The 20540-nt window shown below is 38.2% G+C and overlaps 1 protein-coding gene across 1 annotated transcript in view; it reads right to left on the bottom strand.

Moving 5' to 3' along the window:
• The window catches only part of cog6 (component of oligomeric golgi complex 6), a 67705-nt gene that overhangs the window by 10868 nt on the left and 36297 nt on the right, over positions 1-20540 (bottom strand). The window contains exons 11-17 of the mRNA XM_051863905.1: positions 19077-19141; positions 18718-18809; positions 15036-15153; positions 13159-13290; positions 12138-12305; positions 11906-12013; positions 4937-4990 (exon numbers count right to left, since the gene is read on the bottom strand). Coding sequence (XP_051719865.1) covers positions 4937-4990; positions 11906-12013; positions 12138-12305; positions 13159-13290; positions 15036-15153; positions 18718-18809; positions 19077-19141 — 737 coding nt within the window. The remainder of the gene's footprint in view (positions 1-4936; positions 4991-11905; positions 12014-12137; positions 12306-13158; positions 13291-15035; positions 15154-18717; positions 18810-19076; positions 19142-20540) is intronic.

Below are 20540 nucleotides of genomic sequence, written 5' to 3'. Positions count from 1 at the left end.
CCCAGAGTCTGGAGGAAGAGAGGAGAGGCACACAATCCACGTTGCTTGAGGTCCAGTGTAAAGTTTCCACAGTCAGTGATGGTTTGGGGTGCCATGTCATCTGCTGGTGTTGGTCCACTGTGTTTTCTGAGGTCCAAGGTCAACGCAGCCGTATACCAGGAAGTTTTAGAGCACTTCATGCTTCCTGCTGCTGACCAACTTAATGGAGATGCAGATTTCATTTTCCAACAGGACTTGGCACCTGCACACAGTGCCAAAGCTACCAGTACCTGGTTTAAGGACCATGGTATCCCTGTTCTTAATTGGCCAGCAAACTTGCCTGACCTTAACCCCATAGAAAATCTATGGGGTATTGTGAAGAGGAAGATGCGATATGCCAGACCCAACAATGCAGAAGACCTGAAGGCCACTATCAGAGCAACCTGGGCTCTTATAACACCTGAGCAGTGCCACAGACTGATCGACTCCATGCCACGCCGCATTGCTGCAGTAATTCAGGCAAAAGGAGCCCCAACTAAGTATTGAGTGCTGTACATGCTCATACTTTTCATGTTCATACTTTTCAGTTGGCCAAGATTTCTAAAAATCCTTTCTTTGTATTGGTCTTAAGTAATATTCTAATTTTCTGAGATACCGAATTTGGGATTTTCCTTAGTTGTCAGTTATAATCATCAAAATTAAAAGAAATAAACATTTGAAATATATCAGTCTGTGTGTAATGAATGAATATAATATACAAGTTTCACTTTTTGAATGGAATTAGTGAAATAAATCAACTTTTTGATGATATTCTAATTATATGACCAGCACCTGTATATTTTGGTTGCAGTTGTTAGTTAATACAAATTTAACTGGTTGTGTAAAATAGGCACATAATATCATAATATCGAAATATTGATCAAAATACCCCTGGATCGAATCGTATCGTAATTGTATCGCAGAACTTTTTGAGGTATCGGAAAATATCGAGACGAACCGTCCGATTTACACTCCTACTGTAAGCAGTCAACCAATCACAATAGACTGGGCCATCTGACCAATCAGAGCAGAGTAGACTCTTGAAAAGGAGGGATTTGGAGAAACTAAATCCTTGATCGAAACGTTTCAGACTAGGTGAATTTACATAAATAATCGAATTGATTAATTGTTAACCTTAAAGGAATAGTTAACACAAAAATTTTAAAAATTATCCCATAATTTACTCCCCCTCAAGCCATCCTAGCTGTATATGACTTTCTTCTTTCAGTTGAACACAATCGAAGCTATATTAAATAATATCCTGGCTCGATTAATCGATCTTTATTGCTTTGTAATGGCATTGAATAGAGCCCCAGGTTTTGAAGCTCCAAAAAGCCCATCCATCATAAAAGAAATTCTTACGACTCCAGTGGGTTAATAAATGCCTTCTGAAGCAAAGCAACAGGCTTTCTTAAAAAAAAAAAAACATCCATATTTAAAACAAACTATAATCACTGGCTTCTGGCCACGGGCGTAAGCATAATCTTGAGAGAGTCAAGTTCCGGTGGAAGGGTGACCTCTGACCCGACATATGACGTAGGTATAGCGTGATCTTAGGTGAGAACTGACGAACACGGAAGTGAAGAGGATAGAGCAAAACAACACACATCACAAATTAGAAGTCTAATACAGGAAGTTTAAGAAAAATGTTGGAGGATTTCGATAGAAGAGAAGAGGAGCTACAGTATCTCACAAAAGTGAATACACCCCTCACATTTCAGCAACCATTTTATTATATATTCTCAAGGGACAATACTATAGAAATGAAAATTGGATATACTTTAGAGTAGTCAATGTGCAGCTTGTATATCAGTATAGATTTACTGTCCTCTAAAAATAAGTCAACATATAGCCATTATTGTCTAAATAACTGGCAACAAATGTGAGTACACCCTAAGTGAACATGTCAAAACTGTGTCCAAAGTGTCAATATTTTGTGTGAGCACCATTGTTATCTAGAACTGCCTTAATCCTTCTAGGCATGGAATTCACCAGTGCTGCACAGCTTGTTGCTGGGATCCTCTTCCACTCTTCCATAATGACATCACGGAGCTGCTGGATGTTAGACACATGGCACTTCTCCACCTTCCGCTTGAGGATGCCCCACCGGTGCTCAATAGGGTTCAGGTCTGGGGACATACTTGGCCACTCCATCACCTTCAACTTCAGCTTCCTCAGCAAGGCAGTTGTCATCTTGGCGGTGTGTTTGGGGTCATTTTCATGCCATTTGGCCCAGTTTCTGAAGGGAGGGCATCATGTTCTGCTTCAGAATGTCACAGTACATGTTGGAATCCATGTTCCCTTGAATGAAGCGCAGCTCCCCAGTACCAGCAGCACTCATGCAGCCCCAGACCATGATGCTACCACCACCATGCTTAACTGTAGGCAAGACAGTTTTTTTGGTACTCCTCACCAGGGCGTCGACACACGCTGGACACCATCTGAGCCAAACAAGTTTATCTTAGTCTCATCAGACCACAGGACATGGATCCAGTAATTCATACTCTTGGACAGGTTGTCTTCAGCAAACTGTTTGCGGGCTTTCTTGTGAGCCAGTTTCAGAAGAGGCTTCCTTCTGGGACAACGGCCATGCAAACTGACTTGTTGCAGTTTGCGGCGTATGGTCTGAGCACTGACAAGCTGAACTTCCGCTTCTGCAACCTCTAAGGCAATGCTGGCAGCACTCATGCATCTGTTTTTTGAAGCCAGCTTCTGCACCTGATGCACAGAACGAGGACTCAACTTTTTTGATCAACCCTTGCGAGGCCTGTTCCGAGTGGAACCCGTCTTGGAAAACCCCTGTATGACCCTGGCCACTGTACTGTAACTCAGTTTCAGGGTGTTACCAATCTTCTTATAGCCTAGGCCAACTTTGTGGAGAGCAACAATTCTAATTCTCAAATCCTCAGCGAGTTCTTTGCCATGAGGTGCCATGTTGAACATCCAGTGGTCAGTATGAGAGGATTGTACTCAAAGCACCAATTTTAAACTGCTCTAATACAAGATAAACAAATTTGTATGGTCCTGTCAAGCAGACAAAAACATGAACATGATGAATAGGACATGTGGCTTTGCATGGTTAAACGACGTACATCAGTTATCACTTAGGGTGTACTCACTTTTGTTGCCAGCTATTTTGACAATAATGGCTGTATGTTGAGTTATTTTTAGAGGACAGTAAATCTATACTATTATACAAGCAGCACATTGACTACTCTAAAATATATCCAAGTTTCATTTCTACAGTATTGCCCCTTGAGAAGATACTACAATGGTTGCTGAAATGTGAGGGGTGTACTCACTTTTATGAGATACTGTGTGTCAATTCATTGATTAATCATTAGTATCGCTATTTCAGATCGCTATTTCAGAAAAGAGGTTATGCAGCAATGTATATTATGAGACAATTTAAAGGGGTACTTCACTGCTGGAAAAATGGGCTTTCAATAAAACTTCGCTGCCTATGCAGTAGAGAGGTGATTTATTATTATTTTTTTTTAAAATCTGTGCTACCTAACTAGAGAAAACAGAAAAAAGGCTGTTGTCTTCCCTTTTGCCGAATAGGTAGGAAAATTTCAACACCCATAATGCACTGGGCATGTTGCCATCCAAGGCCACTCCCACTACTCTGCTATGGATATGCTTACCAGAGTGAAATACCGCCTTGCTTTTGGTAGGAAATACTTCTTAGCAAACTTTTAGTCATAATGGTGTTGACTTGTATTGTTCCCGGTGCAAGAATTCAAAGAATAAATGTTTAGTGGGAGTGAGTTACTGTTGGTTTCCGGTAAAGGATCCAGCGTTCAGGATCAAAGCATTTTATTTCCAGTGGCTAGCGTACTTTTTCAATTGTTGAATTGTATGCCAGGAGCGTAACAAGGCACTGAAGCATCTTTTTCACACTCAGGCGCTGAGCACTCAGCGTTTTTTACCAGTTGCCTCAAGCTAAAGAATGTTCAACTTTGAGTAAAACGCTGCGCTCATCACTGTCACTTTTTGGCCAGCCGTCCAATCAGAGTGGAGGAGGGGCGGGACAAATATAACACCGACCAACCGCCACATTCTGCTTGTACAATGTCAACAGATGAAAACAAGCATAATAACGGAAAAAAATAATTTAAAACAAGAGCCAGAGCAAATACTTTATATTGTAACGACATTTTTATATAGAAACAGTACAGAAACAAACTATCTGTGAAATGAGATACTAGTAACACTTCCGCGGATATTCCGTATCATAGCAAGCAAAGCGTCTCAACTGGAAAAAAAAAAAAAAAAAAAAAAGGAAAAAAAAATGCTGTGCTGCCGAAGTGCTCTCAAGTGCTCAGATAGGCGTCTTCAGCACGCTTTGGTGGACATGGCCTAAAGACTGCAAAGAATCATAAATATGGAGAGAATGCCGCAATGTGAAATCTGAAAAACCTCTGTGTTTGTAGTCAACATTTCAAACTGGATGACCATGAGAACAGTTTTAGGTCAAACAGAAGGGAAAAACTGAAAGAGACTGCTATTCCTTCAGTTACCCCTGAAGCAAAATGCTGTCGCGTACAAGTAAGAAAGATGTTGCCATAGTGTTCAATTTTAACCATAATGCTGTTTAAAGAGTAGACAAAGTATGATATACTTTTTCACACGTGTCAAACATGTTTTCTGTGACCAGGTGGACTTTTGCTGACGAATACACATGAATTTCTCAGTCCAAGTAACATGGAAAACAAGTAAACATTGTTCATTTATATATACTACCGACATTGTAACAATACAAAGTGGGTTGAAAATCGGCGAAGTTACACTTTAAGTGTTTTTTGACCTTGGATGCCTGTAAAACTAGTAGGAAACTTCCAAAACAAAATAAGAAACCTTTAAAATAGCATAATAGGGGCACTTTAATAAAGAAAGAAAAAAAAACAGGCCTCACCATTGCTGTTTTTAAGGATGTGCTGTCCATGCCAGGGAGGTTGGCCAAGGGACCCTACGAGGGAGAACACAGCAAAACATGAGTGAAGGATACACAACTACTTCCCCTTCAGCTCTGTGAACTGACACAACCTGTGGCACAGATATAACACAAACAAAGAGAAGGAATAGGTGCAACAGGAGAGCTTGAAAACACACCAAGTGAGAGATTTCACATTTCAACCCAATTCGTAGCTGCTTTGTGACTGTTGAATAGGTGTTTTTTTTTTGTTTGTTTTTTTTTGTTTTTTTTTTATGAATAGGAGAGAAAACGAACAAATATATGGCTAAGAAAAGAACACAACGTATCCCAAATGTCAATCTGACCATCTATTGTACAATGCAATTGTACAGCAACAACACATCCTTGGTATTGCATTATGAATTGAGTTCTGACACATTTCAGAATGCAGCAGATCAAGCTAATGTACCTTTATGTTCACACACTTGTACAGATTATGATAGCAGTAGATTCTAAAATTTGAATGGATGAGACATGTTTTAAGTCGTTATAAAATAGCCAATTTTCAGAAACTTGTAAACGCACATAGACTGAACATTATATGAATTATAATTAATCACTATAAACAATACTGTTAAGATGTGGTTACATTTATGAGAAAAAAATTTGGCAGGCAAAATCCAGTTATTTTAAGAGGAATCCACACAATCGGGAACTTTGCATAAGGGTGAAACATTTCATTATGCAGATTTTGCAACAGGTTAAATTTTATGCAAATTTCCCACGTTCACCAACTATGCTTCAAACATTGCTACGCTACTGACAATAGAACATGGACCTTTTTGCTGGTTAAAGGTACGGTAGGCAATTTCAGAAAGGCTAGCAATAGCAAGCTAGCTTTGAAAGCATTCCCACCCAGCCTTCAGAGTGCTGTCCAAACCCACGCCTCCTTCAAAACACATGAACACAGACAGCCAGAGCAGAGTCTGCAAAGCACCACTAGAGAAGACATTAAATTACCTCATGTCTCAAAAACATAACATTACAATAATAAATAATGAATGTAAACATCTTAAAGGGTTAGTTCACCCAAAAATGAAAATTCTGTCATTAATTACTCACCCTCATGTCGTTCCACACCCGTAAGACCTTCGTTTGTCTTCGGAACACAAATTAAGATATTTTTGATAAAATCCGATGTCTCAGTGAGGCCTGCATTGACAGCAAGTTAATTTACACTTTCAAACGCCCAGAAAGGTACTAAAGATATATTTAAAGCAGTTCATGTGACTACAGTGGTTCAACCTTAATGTTATGAAGCGACAAGAATACTTTTTGTGTGCCAAAAAAAACAAAATAAAAGACTTTATTCAACAATATCTAGTGAAGGGCGATTTCACAACACTGCTTCATGAAGCTTCTAAGCTTTATGAATCATTTGTTTCGAATCAGTGGTTCGGAGCGTGTATCATACAATCTCAAACTGCCAAAGTGACGTGATTTCAGTATACAAGGATTCGTTACATCATAAGTGTTTCGAAATTTCAATGGTTCACGTGACTTTAGCAGTGCTCCAAACCACTGATTCGAAACAAAAGATGTGTAAAGCTTCAAAAATTCAGGAAGCAGTGTTTTGAAATTGCCCTTCACCAGATATTGTTGAATAAAGTTGTTATTTTGTTTTTTTGGCACACAAAAAGTATTCTTGTTGCTTCATAACATTAAGGTTGAACCACTGTAGTCACATGTACTGTTTTAAATGTTTATAGTACCTTTCTGGGCATTTGAAAGTGTAAATGATCTTGATGTCAATGCAGGCCTCACTGAGCCATCGGATTTGATCAAAAATATCTTAATTTGTGTTCCGAAGATAAAGAAGGTCTTACGGGTGTGGAACGACATGAGGGTGAGTAATTAATGACAGAATTTTCATTTTTGGGTGAACTAACCCTTTAAAGAGCTCTTACTTGTACCACCTGACTGCTAAAGATTCATTTAAGTGTTGATAGTGTTGTAGACATTTTTAATTTTCTTTCTTTCTTTATTTATTTAGACAAAGTAGTAAAAAATATTAACATTGGCCATTATTAGTTATCAGCCATTACATTAAAATAATTATAAATATAATTTATTAATTTATTTTTGCTTTTACCATGCCACTCTTTCCACCATTTAATGATGAAACATTCATATAGTGATTTTTACCAAAATTAAGGAGGTTTTAGACATTTGAATCTGCTATGCACAACCACTCATAGCTTAGTGCTTTATTATAAAACTGATCATTCTGACTAGGTTTTAGGTACTTCGCATCATGCCTAACAATATGAAGAGTGTACAAAGATTCTTCATTTAGCCTCATGGTCTTTTGCTTGCATATACAATTTGGAGGGTCGTAATGTTTTTAAAATGATGCCATCGACATGAGAAACAAAATTGGCTTTTGAGGGCCTGATTCATGAATCACGTCTGTTGTGGGCAACAGGAGCCATATAAAGGCGAGACAGGCCGTAATTAACAGCGTTGAGTGGACAGAGAAGATATTGAAGCAGTAGGCGAGACAGTTGTGTCCTGTGCTGTGGACAGCAGGTGTCCAGAGACGCTTAGTCACACGCCAGCCTTTTACGGGGGTGTGTGATGAGGACAGGCGTGGAAATGCCCAGACTGCATTGCTCTGCCAAGACCCACAAACACACACCCGTGCTTACTTTCAATGCTTCTGCTTTCTCGCCTGTCTTCTGTAATATAACACCTTGCTTAAAGTGCCGCTACATGTCTGAAAGAGTCACCAAGTTTGCTGGAAACTTTTTCACCTGACAATTAGTCAGCTGAACTAAAAAGATGCTGGTTTATAAACTCAAACACCCATAAACGAAAGTAAGGCTCAAAGCCATAGGAACAACATGAAACGGTAACAATTCTTGGTCATGTCATGATGAATAACGATTTAGTGAGTCAGTAGATGTTCCAAGTGATTCATTAAAGTGCCAGTTCACTGGCAGAAGAATCGTTTGTTTGGGAATCTGACTACACTGGTCGCACTATACGTTTTAAATTCCTTAAAACAAACGAGTCATAAGAGTCATTTTTTAAAAATCAGACTACACCAGTCAGGTTCTATGTTATGATTCATTTAAAAGGACTGGAGCATTCATGCCAGTTCATTGGAAGAAGAATCATTTGTTTGGGAATATACAGTTCACTGTATGTTTCTGATATGCTAAAACAAATGAATCATAAGAGTAATTTTTGGAGAACTAGACTACACTGGTCACCTTGTATGTTATTGATTCATTTAAAAAAAAAAAAAAAAAACTTGATCATTCATGCCAGTTCATTGGCAAAAGAATCATTTATTCGGGAATCTGACTGCACCGGTCGCACTGTATGTTTGAGATTCACTAAAAAGGGATTAATACATAAGATTAATTTGTTTGAGAATCAGACAACACTGGTTGCGCTATATTTCATTCATTGAATAATCAGACTACACCAGTCATGCTGTATATTTTCTTTCACTAAAAAGAACTGGCTCATTAATGCCAGTTCATTAGCAGAGGAATCGTTCATTTGGGAATCAGACACTGGTTGCACTGTATGTTTCTGATTTACTCAAAAGAACTGGCTCTTAAGGGTCATTCATTTGGGAATCAGAGCACACTGGTCACACTGTACAGTATGTTTTGGATTTGCAAAAAAGTACAGATTCATAAGAGTCATTCATTCGAGAATCAGACTACATCTGTTTTTTGTTTTTTTTTGTATTATTTAAAAATATGAGAGATGAGAATCATTTGGACTACACTAGTCAAGCTGTACAGTTTTGATTCATTTAAAATCAATAGTTCAGGAATCAGATTACACTGGTTACACTGTATGTTTTTGATTAATTTAAAAAACAAAAACAAATAAACAACAACTCATAAGACTCACTGGTTTGAGAATTGGACTACACTGTTAAGTTTTTGTTTCACAACAAAGAAAAAAGAAAACATCTGGAATAAGTTCCAAAAAATAACTGGTTCTCAGTTCCTGAATCTATTCGACATACTTCTGTAGAGCACAAAAAGAGAAACTTTGAAGAATGGTTGAAAAAGAGAAGAGCCAACAGTGAAAGTGGATGGAAACCAGCGGCAGACTAAAATGTTGTCTTCAGCGATCTTAAATGTCTGAAATACACCTTATATAGTACACAATGTGAGAAGAGATGCTGAGTGCTTTTAGCTGTGCGAAGCCACATCATTAATGAACAACAACAAAACAAAGGTAAATCATTTGCTTGGTCTAATCTGTAAATGCACACAGGGATGTGTACAGGTAATCGTGTTTACAGCATAAGCTTTATTTTTGTGTTCTTTTTCAATCTCAGGCCATTTCCTGCCATGTGATGAATTTGACTGAAAATCCATGCTCTGTGATTTTATTAATGAGCCTCTAACCATAGGGTAACCATGGTAATAAGGTCTAAAGGGAAGGAATAGACAATAGAGACTGTTCCTGTGAAATGAGAAAAAGATAATAAGGAAGTAATTTGCGCTATTAGTGTGTGCATGTGTGTTGGAGGTGATATAAAAGGGGAAAGATGGCCACAAATAGCATTTTGCAAAAGAGAGCTCAAAAAGGCCCAGGGTTCCTACACATTTTCCTTTTCAAAAATCCATACTTTTCCAGACTCAAATATCCAGACTCATTTGTAGATTTTCCAGACCATATTTACAGTAACATCTGACTGTTAAAATAAACAATTGCCAGAATATCAGGGCTCTGAACCAGTTCAAGGAACGAAAACAAAAACAGACGAAATAACAAAATTTTAACAGAAACATAAACAAAAACAAAAAGCAATGAAGTTTAATCGTTTGGAACAGAACCACATATTTAATAACACCTTTAACTGGTTAATAAAGATATTTTATTGTTCTGTTTAATATTTTAATTTGGCAGTCAACCAATCATGAATTCAAATAGGAAAGTCTTTGCAAATGTGACATTAATGCATCCAACGTGAGAATAAAGCCTGCTCAGCTGTCACAATGGCAATTTGCTGACTGTCACAGTTATGTTCAGTTAGTTTAATTTCATTCATGACATGTGTTCCCTTTGTTCTAGTTTCCAGCCACTCATCAGTCACCATGGACACCAACACTAATCATCACAGCTGTTCGTCTTTTAGTTAATCATCACGGTGTATTTAAGTTCCTCCCTTCATTCTGTTCTGTACCAGACGGTATTGTTTGTGTTTGAGTCAGCCAGTCCTCCAGCCCAGCCGCTTCCAAATGTTCACATCCCTGCGGTGTCTCTGTGGAAGCCCTGCTATGATGCCGAGACGCAGGTCATGTTACCACCAGCAGCTTCAGTGCAAGAGGATCCTGCGGCTCCACCTTGGCTCCTCCCAACTTCTGCTCCACTGAAGACCCTCGGACTTGCGGCTCCACCGGGTTCTCTCATCCTGCTGGCTCCCCCTTGGTCAGTTGTCACACCACTTCCACCACGGACTTGCAGTCCATCCCTTCATCCCTACGACTGGAGTGGGTTCCTCCTTCCCCTTGGCATCGCCTCTGTCCTCCATCACACCGGCTCCACCTCAGCCCTCGGATCCTCTGGCTCTGCCTTCGATGTTCCTCGCCGTGGCATTGCCTTGGTCTCCAGTGCCAGCGATGTCGCTCGTCTATATCGGCTCTCCTTCGGATCTCCATCAGTGGATGATGGATACATCATTCTCGACTCCTGCGGTCGTCCCCCAGCTGTCGTTACACCACCTTGGCTCCTCCCTCCCTCGACTCCACCATGGGCTGTCGGCACTGGTGAGCTCTGATGTCTAGTGCCTGGTGGCGCAGACCCATCGCCGCAGAATGTTTGTCACCATCCACTCACCATCATCCCACTCACCACCATTTAAATTCATATTATGTGTTCAAAAATAATATTGTAACAAATTACACTTATTTAGAACATTTAATTAGAAATAAATTATTAGTATTTATTTATTAAAAATATTATTTTCAAACTAACGGCAGGCTATGCTATCTAGTATAATAATGTGTAACATAAATTTACTGATGAAATCATTTATTATCAGGCATTATCACTCCAAGTCCTCACTCATAAAGTATTGACCCATACAGCACTTTCTTTTTCTTTTTTTTTTTCATTATTACATTACATTACATTACATTACAGTCAGAAGTTACAATTTAACAACCTTCAAAATACTAATAAAGTAACAAAATACTTCACTTTGCATCGTTCGCATCTACAACCCCCTTAACCGGGGTTAAGAAAAAAAAAAAAATCACTGTACGACATAGCCTCTCATAGCTTCTTGATTTTATAAAACAGCAGCAGGAGTAACATAATAAGACACGAATGTTTAAAAAAAAATATTACAATTTTTAAGTAATAATGATAGATTTATATTAATAATAATCATGTGTACTACATGAATGACACTAAAAATATAAAAATGAAAAATAATAAAATAATCAGTTGTTTCACCAAGTAATTTTGTTTAACCAACTTGTTTATATTTCCAAGCACATTCATTTGCATGCTGTTTATCAGGTTTATCGGCTTTGAATATTCGATCAGATTTTAGAACTGAAATTTTCCTTTTTATACACTCATTTGCTCCTATACACTTGATAAGAAGTAAGAAACACTCAAAATGTTCAGGCTGCAATAACAGCATAAAAGCAGCACTAATATAACTGATAATAATTGTCAATGAGCTGCTCTGTGGAGATAATTTCTTTAAAAGCTTTATTTCAGGGTGTGAAGCTGTGTATAATTTATATAATTCCCGTAACGCTGGGAATCTTCTGCAGTTGCAGAGCAGGCGACTGAGCAGAACAGAGAGGGGGAGAGTTTTTGGGATTTTTGCATGTGTCATACACTGTATCATAGCAGCCAGTTCAAGCTGTGATCCAAGAAGAGCTGTTCCTTACCCAAATCTTTCACATTAGTTCTCACCTGCTCTGCCGTGTGCTGCTGGACACAGCTGTAGATGTGACTCAGTGCAGCTCTGGTCAGCACGAACGTCGCCTGCTCGTTGATTAGAGTGTCCAAGTGAGCCTCAATCTAGAGTAAGTCACCAATAAAAATAATTACAAAAAATTAAACTCTGTTTGACCCATTTATAATTTTAAATTGTCTAAATTATCTTATAATTTCTAATTTTGCAATAAGTCCATGTGTAACACACCTGAAATTCCAGCATTTCCAAGCGTTTGTCTGTAAACTCAAAGAGTGCCAGTGTGGTCTTCATCATGTAGAGGGAGTTCACCATGTAGGTGGCCATATCTGCTGTGCCCAGGTTACTGGCTGATACCGTGCAGAGCTGCAGCAATGGGTCAAGGATGCAGGACAACACCTGAGAACCAGCGAGAAGGATGATGGGGTTAAAAAAAAAAAAAAAAAAAAAAAAGTCATGACCTCTGTTTGACATAAACATAAGCAGTGTTGGGGTAATTTAAAAGTAATGCGTTACAATATTGTGTTAATCCCTAAAAAAAGTAACTAATTGCATTATTTAGTTACTTTCTATGGAAAATAATGCATCATGTTACTTTTGCATTACTTTTTCTCACCTGGGTTGGGCTTGCTTATTTGTTTTATAATAACAAATATTTTTGGCAAATGTAAATGGGCCAAACAAAAGTGAAATGAATAAGCCTCAGGCTGAAGGAAATTCAAATTCACGACTGTAGCGGGCGCAGCTCAAACAAACCAAACACAAAAGTTGTTTTTGTTTATTAGTATGGTTCAAATGGATTATCGAAGGTCAGCAGCAAAGACATTGGTTAATAAAGTGAGATTAAATACATAAGGTATATTTGTGAAAAAAGTAATCTGATAACGTAAAGTAATCTGATTAAGTAACTCGCGTTACTTGTAATGCGTTACCCCCAACACTAAACATAAGTACAGCCCTCCATGCCTATATGGAAAATAGTGTATAATATTACTGAAATGCACATGGATAAACATAAACACAAATATAAGACAACCGATTCATTTCTAGAATTAAACAATAATACAAAAATGTATCACTTCTACAAAACCACTTAATGTTGTATAGTACATAAATACAAGTTGACAAAACAAAACAAAACACAAACACAAAACACAAAACCTGTGAGTATTTCTCACGGACAACCACATTCCAGTCACTAAGAGGTGGAAACGCACTGAATTCCTCCACAAAACATCAAATAAAAAGTCACCTGTGCAAAGTCAGCCTGACGGGCATCAAGAGGCAGAACTGATGAATCATGGGAGGCCAAAACCTCTCTGAGGAGAGACAGAGTCTGAGTGAGGGAGGTGGTGGGACCCAAATCAGGAGGTGGAAGCTCTACCTGAGAAAAAAAAAAAAAAAAAAGTCTTTTAAGGGTCTTGTTTAAAAACAAGTAATATATTCTAGGTTGTGTGTGTTTTATACCCATTTCAACACAAGTTTTAATTTAAAGGGTTAGTTCACCCAAAATTGAAAATTCTGAAATTAATTACTCACCCTCATGTCGTTCCAAACCCGTAAGACTTTCGTTTAGCTTCGGAACACAAATGAAGATCTTTTTGATGAAATCCGAGTGTTTTCTGTCCCCCCATTGACAGCTACGCAACTATCACTTTGACGATTCAAAAAGTTCATAAAGAGATCGTAAAACTAATACATTTGAATTGAGCGGTTTAGTCCAAATTGTTCTGAAGATAAATGACGGTTTTGGAATGACATGAGGGTGAGTAAATGATGACAGAATATCAACCAAGAGAAAATGGTTATACCACATTTTGACTTTAAGCCCACAAAAATATCAAAATGAATTTTAATGGAAAAAACTGAAAACATGTCCATCATGAGATGTATTAAAAACACTGTATGTAACATTTTTGCATTATGTATTTTTAATGTCTTCTTAAATAAATTCATAGGTTCAGACACAAAAAAAAAATGCATCATGTCATTGGCTCTCTGACAAAACATTCAGAGCTTTTGACTGCACATTCAGACTTTTAATAGCAGTATTTACCATTCTAACTCATGTCCAAGACCCTAAAAATCAAGCCAGGCATGTCTGACAGTGAGACTGACACCTCTGAAGGCTGACTAATAAACACCCTGCTACGCGAACACTACCTAAGGCTCTGCTGCCTCTAATATCGCTTATTAGCTTGGCCTGGTGTTCCTGGCACTGAGTGACGTCAGGGAGTGATACGTAACGTCCTAAGCCTGAGGTGATTTGATTAGAGTGCTGCTAAGGTGATAATTCTCTCAGAAGTGTGGAGAGGAGGCCATCTTGTTCTGGCTATTGATCCACTTATCAATGAAGTGTTGTTTTTTTTCTCCAAAGTAGCCTGTTCGTGTTCAAGGATATTTTGGGGATAATTTAAAATCCTTGGTCCGAGAATGCTGTTTTTCAGCCTGTTAAAAAAGCGATCCAACTGATGAATGACCGTAAGGCACATTTACACACACACTTGTGTCAATCACTATAGAAGGATAGGATGTTGTGTTAGAGCGCCACAATGCAAGGGTGTTCTAGGTTGTTTTCAGGCAGTTGTTAAAAAAAGTGTTTTTATTGGCTGTTAAAGTGTTATTTATTGGATTACTAGCATGAGGGTGAGTAAATAAAGGCAGAATTTTCATATCTTTTCAGATATATGAAAATAGGAACAACAGAACAGAAGACAGCTTTGATGAACTTGGTATATGTACAGTAAGTGTTATTTTATTATCATTTATATACTATTGCAGTATTTATTAATACTCTGAATTAGCTTTTATTTTCATATTTCCAGTGTTTTTTTTTTTTTTTTTAGTTTTAGGTTAAGTTTTAGTAATTTTGTTATGTGCTTTGATAATTTTTATTAGTTTTAGTTTTTTGTCAATATTTCTATATTGGTTTAATTTATTTTTATTTCAGTTTTAGTTTTAGTGATTTTAGTACTTCAAATTAAACTTAAATTTTCATTTACATTTTTAAGTTTAGGTTTTTCTTCTAATATTTATATTTTATTTTATTTCAGCTTTACTTCAACCACTGTAAACTATTCTTAAAAGTTTACATTTTAGATGACAAGGAAAACACTAATAGGTACTTACTTTATCCATAAGGCGACTGGCATGGAGACTAAGACTGTTGAAGAACATCTTCTTACTGAGCATGTGCATCTCATCGATGGTCATCAATAGAGATGAAACGCTGGTACCCATGATGCCACTGAGAGAGAGACAGATGCATTCAGAAAAACTGCAATATTAAAGGCTATGTGAAGCTAACATTGGTTTCGGACATAGGTTTCGGGGATAGGTCTCTCTCGATTGCTCACTGCTGCGAACATCCTCTCTCGATTGCTCCTGTCTGCCTCGCTGCTCAGATTGGTTTGCGTCTGTAACTCCGTATAGCTTTGTTTTGAATCTCTTACTTTTAAGCATATTTACAGTATTAGTCAGAAGTCTTTCAAATATAATTCCTTCGAAACTATGGTACTTTACATAACATTATGTAAGTTGACATTTGTGCTGGCTACTGTATACAGGCCACCAGGACACAATAGAGACTTTATCAAAGAATTTGCTGACTTTCTATCAGAGTTAGTACTAGCTGCAGATAAAGTCCTTGTTGTTGGTGATTTTAATATTCATGTAGATAATAAAAAAGACGCATTAGGATTGGCATTTGCAGATATTCTAAACTCTATTGGTGTTAGACAACATGTGTCAGGACCCACTCATTGTCGTAATCATACTTTAGATCTAATATTGTCACATGGAATCGATATTGATGCTGTTGAAATTCTGCAGCAGAGTGACGACATCTCAGATCATTATCTAGTCTCGTGTATACTACATTTAGTCAAGGCGGCTAAACTGCCTCCATGCCATAAATATGGTAGAACCATCACTTCTACCACTAAAGATTGCTTTATAAATAATCTTCCTGATCATTTTCATCGCCTTAGCATACCAGACAGCTTAGAAGACCTCGATGTTGCAACAGAAACTATTGCCTCTGTCTTTTCCAGCACATTAGACTCAGTTGCTCCTTTGCGTTTAAAAAAGATTAAGGAAATTAATCAAATGCCATGGTACAATGAGCACACTCGGGCCCTAAAGTTAGCAGCCAGAAAAATAGAGCGCAGCTGGAAGAAATCAAAACTAGAAGTATTTCGTATTTCGTGGAGAGAGAGAATGATTGAGTACAGAAAGGCCTTAAAATCTGTTAGATCTGCCTATTTTTCAAAACTCTCAGAAGAAAATAAACACAACCCTAGGTATTTATTTGATACTGTGGCTAAATTAACAAGAAATAAAGCTTCAACTTCTGATGTTTCCAAAGAGCACAGCAGTAATGACTTTATGAACTTCTTTACTTGCAAGATTGATAATATTAGAGAAAAAATTATAACCATGCAACCGTCTACTACAGTATCGTGTCAGATAGTGCATTGTAGTGTCCCTGAGGAAAAATTCAATTCATTTACTGCTTTAGGAGAGGAAGAATTGTCTAAACTTGTTAAATCATCAAAATCAACAACATGTATGTTAGACCCTATACCGACTAAGCTATTGAAAGAAATGCTTCCAGAGGTCATAGACCCTCTTCTCAATATCGTCAATTCATCTTTATCATTAGGATACGTACCAAAAACTTTTAAGCTGGCTATTATTAAACCTCTTATTAAAAAACCACAACTTGATCCTAGAGAATTAGTCAATTACAGGCCGATCTCAAATCTCACTTTTCTGTCAAAAATACAGAATCCAGTGTTACTGGATCTTAGTGCAGCATTTGACACTACTGATCACAATATTCTTTTAAATAGACTCGAAAATTATGTTGGCATTAGTGGAATTGCATTGTCATGGTTCAAATCATACTTATCTGACCGTTATCACTTTGTAGTAGTAAACGAAGACATGTCATATCGATCACAAGTTCAATATGGAGTACCACAAGGCTCAGTACTAGGACCGTTGCTGTTCACTCTGTACATGCTACCCTTGGGAGATATCATTAGGAAGCATGGCATTAGTTTTCACTGTTACGCTGATGATACTCAGCTCTATATTTCTTCGCGCCCTGACGAAACTTACCAATTCACAAAATTAACGGAATGCATAGCTGATATAAAAAATTGGATGACCAGTAATTTCCTACTACTAAATTCAGAAAAAACAGAGATTCTAATTTTTGGACCAAAAACTTCTTCACGTAATAACCTAGAATATTGTCTAACACTTGATGGCTGCTCTGTTAAGTCTTCGTCGTCAGTTAGGAACCTGGGTGTGCTCTTTGATACCAATCTTTCATTTGAAGGCCATGTTACTAGCATCTGTAAAACCGCATTCTTCCATCTTAAAAATATATCTAAACTACGACATATGCTCTCAATGAAAAATGCAGAACAGTTAGTTCATGCGTTCATGACCTCAAGGCTAGATTACTGTAATGCTCTACTGGGTGGTTGTTCTGCTCGCCTGATAAATAAACTACAGCTCGTACAAAATGCAGCAGCTAGAGTTCTTACTAGAACCAGGAAGTATGACCATATTAGCCCAGTTCTGTCAACACTGCATTGGCTTCCTGTTAAACATCGTATAGATTTTAAAATCTTGCCAATTACTTACAAAGCACTAAATGGTTTAGCTCCCCAGTACCTGAGCGAGCTCCTAATTCATTATAGTCCTTCACGTCTATTGCAATCTCAGAATTCAGGCCAGCTGATAATACCTAGAATATCAAAATCAACTGCAGGTGGTAGATCCTTCTCCTATTTGGCACCTAAACTCTGGAACAATCTTCCTAGCATTGTTCGGGAAGCAGACACACTCTGTCAGTTTAAATCTAGACTAAAAACGCATCTCTTTAACCTGGCATACACATAACACATTACCAATTTATATTTTCAAATCCGTTAAAGGATTATTAGGCTGCATAAATTAGGTCAGCTGGAACCGGGAACACTTCCTATAACACCTGATGTACTCGTTACATCAGAAGAAGAATGGCATCTACGCTAATATTAGTCTTTCTGGTTATCCCGAGGTTCACCGTAGTCAACCGGATCCGGGCCGTATCCAGGTGAGACCAAGGACCTGCACCTTGACACGACCACAACGCAGCCCTGACGTATCAGCAGAGATTGAGTCAACTAGATCATCCACTGTGAGAGCCTCATCGACACGACAGCCACGACACAGTTCCTCAACAACCGTCCATACCGGCGTGATGAATACGATCCTCAATTGGATGGAACTGAAATAAATACTTTTAATGTTGCGATCCTATTGGACTTATGATAGCAACCTGAATTGTAACAAAGCACTGTTGGCCAGAGGAGAACTGGCACCCCGACTAAGCCTGGTTTCTCCCAAGGTTTTTTTCTCCATTTTAACACCAATTTGCCACTTGTCTGCCACCTAATGTCACCTGATGGAGTTTGGGTTCCTTGCCGCTGTCGCCTCTGGCTTGCTTAGTTGGGGACACTTGACTTGACATTTGATATTCAACAGTGCTTTGATCTGCCTGCATTGACACTATTCTTTAAGAGCTGCTGTGCAGCCAAACAATGTACCAGTTATCAATGTAAAGCTGCTTTGACACAATCTACATTGTAAAAAGCGCTATATAAATAAAGGTGACTTGACTTGACTTGGCTATGCCATTTCAGTTTTGGATGTATGCCAAGCCCTTCAGTAAAATAAGAAGGATTTGTCCTTCCATCAAATGTAGTCTGAAATGAAGACAATAAAGCTCACAGAGGTGTGTGTGTGTGTGTACCTGATGGTGTGATGGTAGAACTTGAGCAGGTTGGAGAGTTTATACAGAAGAACAGCACCGGGCTCTGCAATGATCACCTGCTCGATTCGCACCTGGTGGAGGAAATAAAAACACAGATCAGGTTTGCCTAAATATGAATCACTCAAATATGATACTACACAGTCCCAAGGAAAGTAAAGGTGATTAAAAAAAATCATATGAGGTGTTTATGGGATTAAGACGTGTTGCAAGCAGGACTTGAACCTTGGTTGCCCATTTGAGCACCAGAGCTAAACTACTAACCACTAATCCACAACTCAGAGTTGATATTTGTTTTAAAAAGTTTAATTATTAGTTCTAATGACATTGTTTCATCTCACCTTGAGTGGCCTGCACACTCCTTCGGTGATGTGGCCAACTACTTCCTGCATGTTTTCTTCAACCCCTGCACAAACACAGCAGAACAATTTATCTACAACTCAACTGCATTCAGAGAGCGAGGTAAAACTCTGTAAGTTGTCATGTTCACACTGCAGTTAAATTTAGTTGTCAGTTCACCTTTTAGTGATTAATCCCGTTCTGTACACACAGTTCAGTAATTTACTCCCGAAAATTGCAGGTAGTGACAACCAAATTTAAAAAAATTCTATGCAGTGTATGGAACCGAACTGAACAACTAGAGGTTAATGACGTATTTGAATACACATCAGAGATGTGTCTCTCTTCTGTATGTTTGAGGTGCAAGAAAACCACAAGGAAAGAGTTATGCGTCTTGACTCATTTGTGTTGCCAAATCTTCCTAGAAAAAACAACAATCAAGAACAAGCCCATATACACAGAGATAAATCAAAATGCTTTATATTGAAAACAATACCTAAATATTACGAACTACATCTGCCCACTTTACTAACTCCATAAACTGGATCGTTTATTGAGGCAAGTGCAAACAACAAGTCGCAAAACATGTATAACAAGTGTACATGGCAAAATTCAAGTGTGTGCACTGCATAGCAGGCTTACAAAAAGAAAACACAACGTCTCGGTCGAGTCGACGGTGGTTTAGTTAAAATTGTAGAACATAATGAGTCGCTGTAATATTAATTTGGTCAAAAATAGCAGATACCAAACACAAACGACACCAGAACGTTGCTATGGTTACCATACTGTCAATCATCGCAATTTCAAGAGCATGCCATGGTCCGTACACACGCAAAACGTAATTTAGGGGATTCACTCCCAGTATTTAAATGTGGCTGTCACTCCTGAAACTTTACAGTATGTATGTGGCCAATGTGAAGTAACATTATCGAAAATTCTGTGAAATTTCATGGGCAAAAATAAGTCAATTGTCATTGTCAATAATATGAAGCACAGTTTACACAGAAGTCACTTTCAAACCAAGTAGCTTTAGGGGCTTTCACACCGGGTAGTTATAGGAACTAGCCACCAGGGTGGTCCCCCGAGAACAAAATTTTCCCCTAGGGACATTTTCCTGGCTGCATTCACACTGCCAGTAGGAACTCTGAAGTGACGGAAGCCGGTCAACAGTGACGTCATTTATGAAGTGCGCCTTTTACAATGTCAACAACTGGAGGATGGAGGACGCCATGATCAGAGCTGTGTTTTTGTTGTATGTCGTAGGTTTTGTGATAATGAAAATGGAATGTAGACGTTTAAGTTAAGTGATTGAAAGAGCAAAAAGGAGAAAGACGAAATCTCCTGCAACAACTTGCATCAAGGCAGAAAAAAGAACACAACGCCACAGACAAAGGAGACAGGTAAATTCTGTTAACATTAACTTTCTGTATGTTTATGTCTTATCGCTGTTTTCCATGTTCGTGGAG

The sequence above is a fragment of the Ctenopharyngodon idella genome, chromosome 15 (genome assembly GCF_019924925.1).
Source record: "Ctenopharyngodon idella isolate HZGC_01 chromosome 15, HZGC01, whole genome shotgun sequence".
Classification (NCBI taxonomy): Eukaryota; Metazoa; Chordata; class Actinopteri; order Cypriniformes; family Xenocyprididae; genus Ctenopharyngodon; species Ctenopharyngodon idella.
This window is presented reverse-complemented; position numbering and strand designations above follow the sequence as displayed.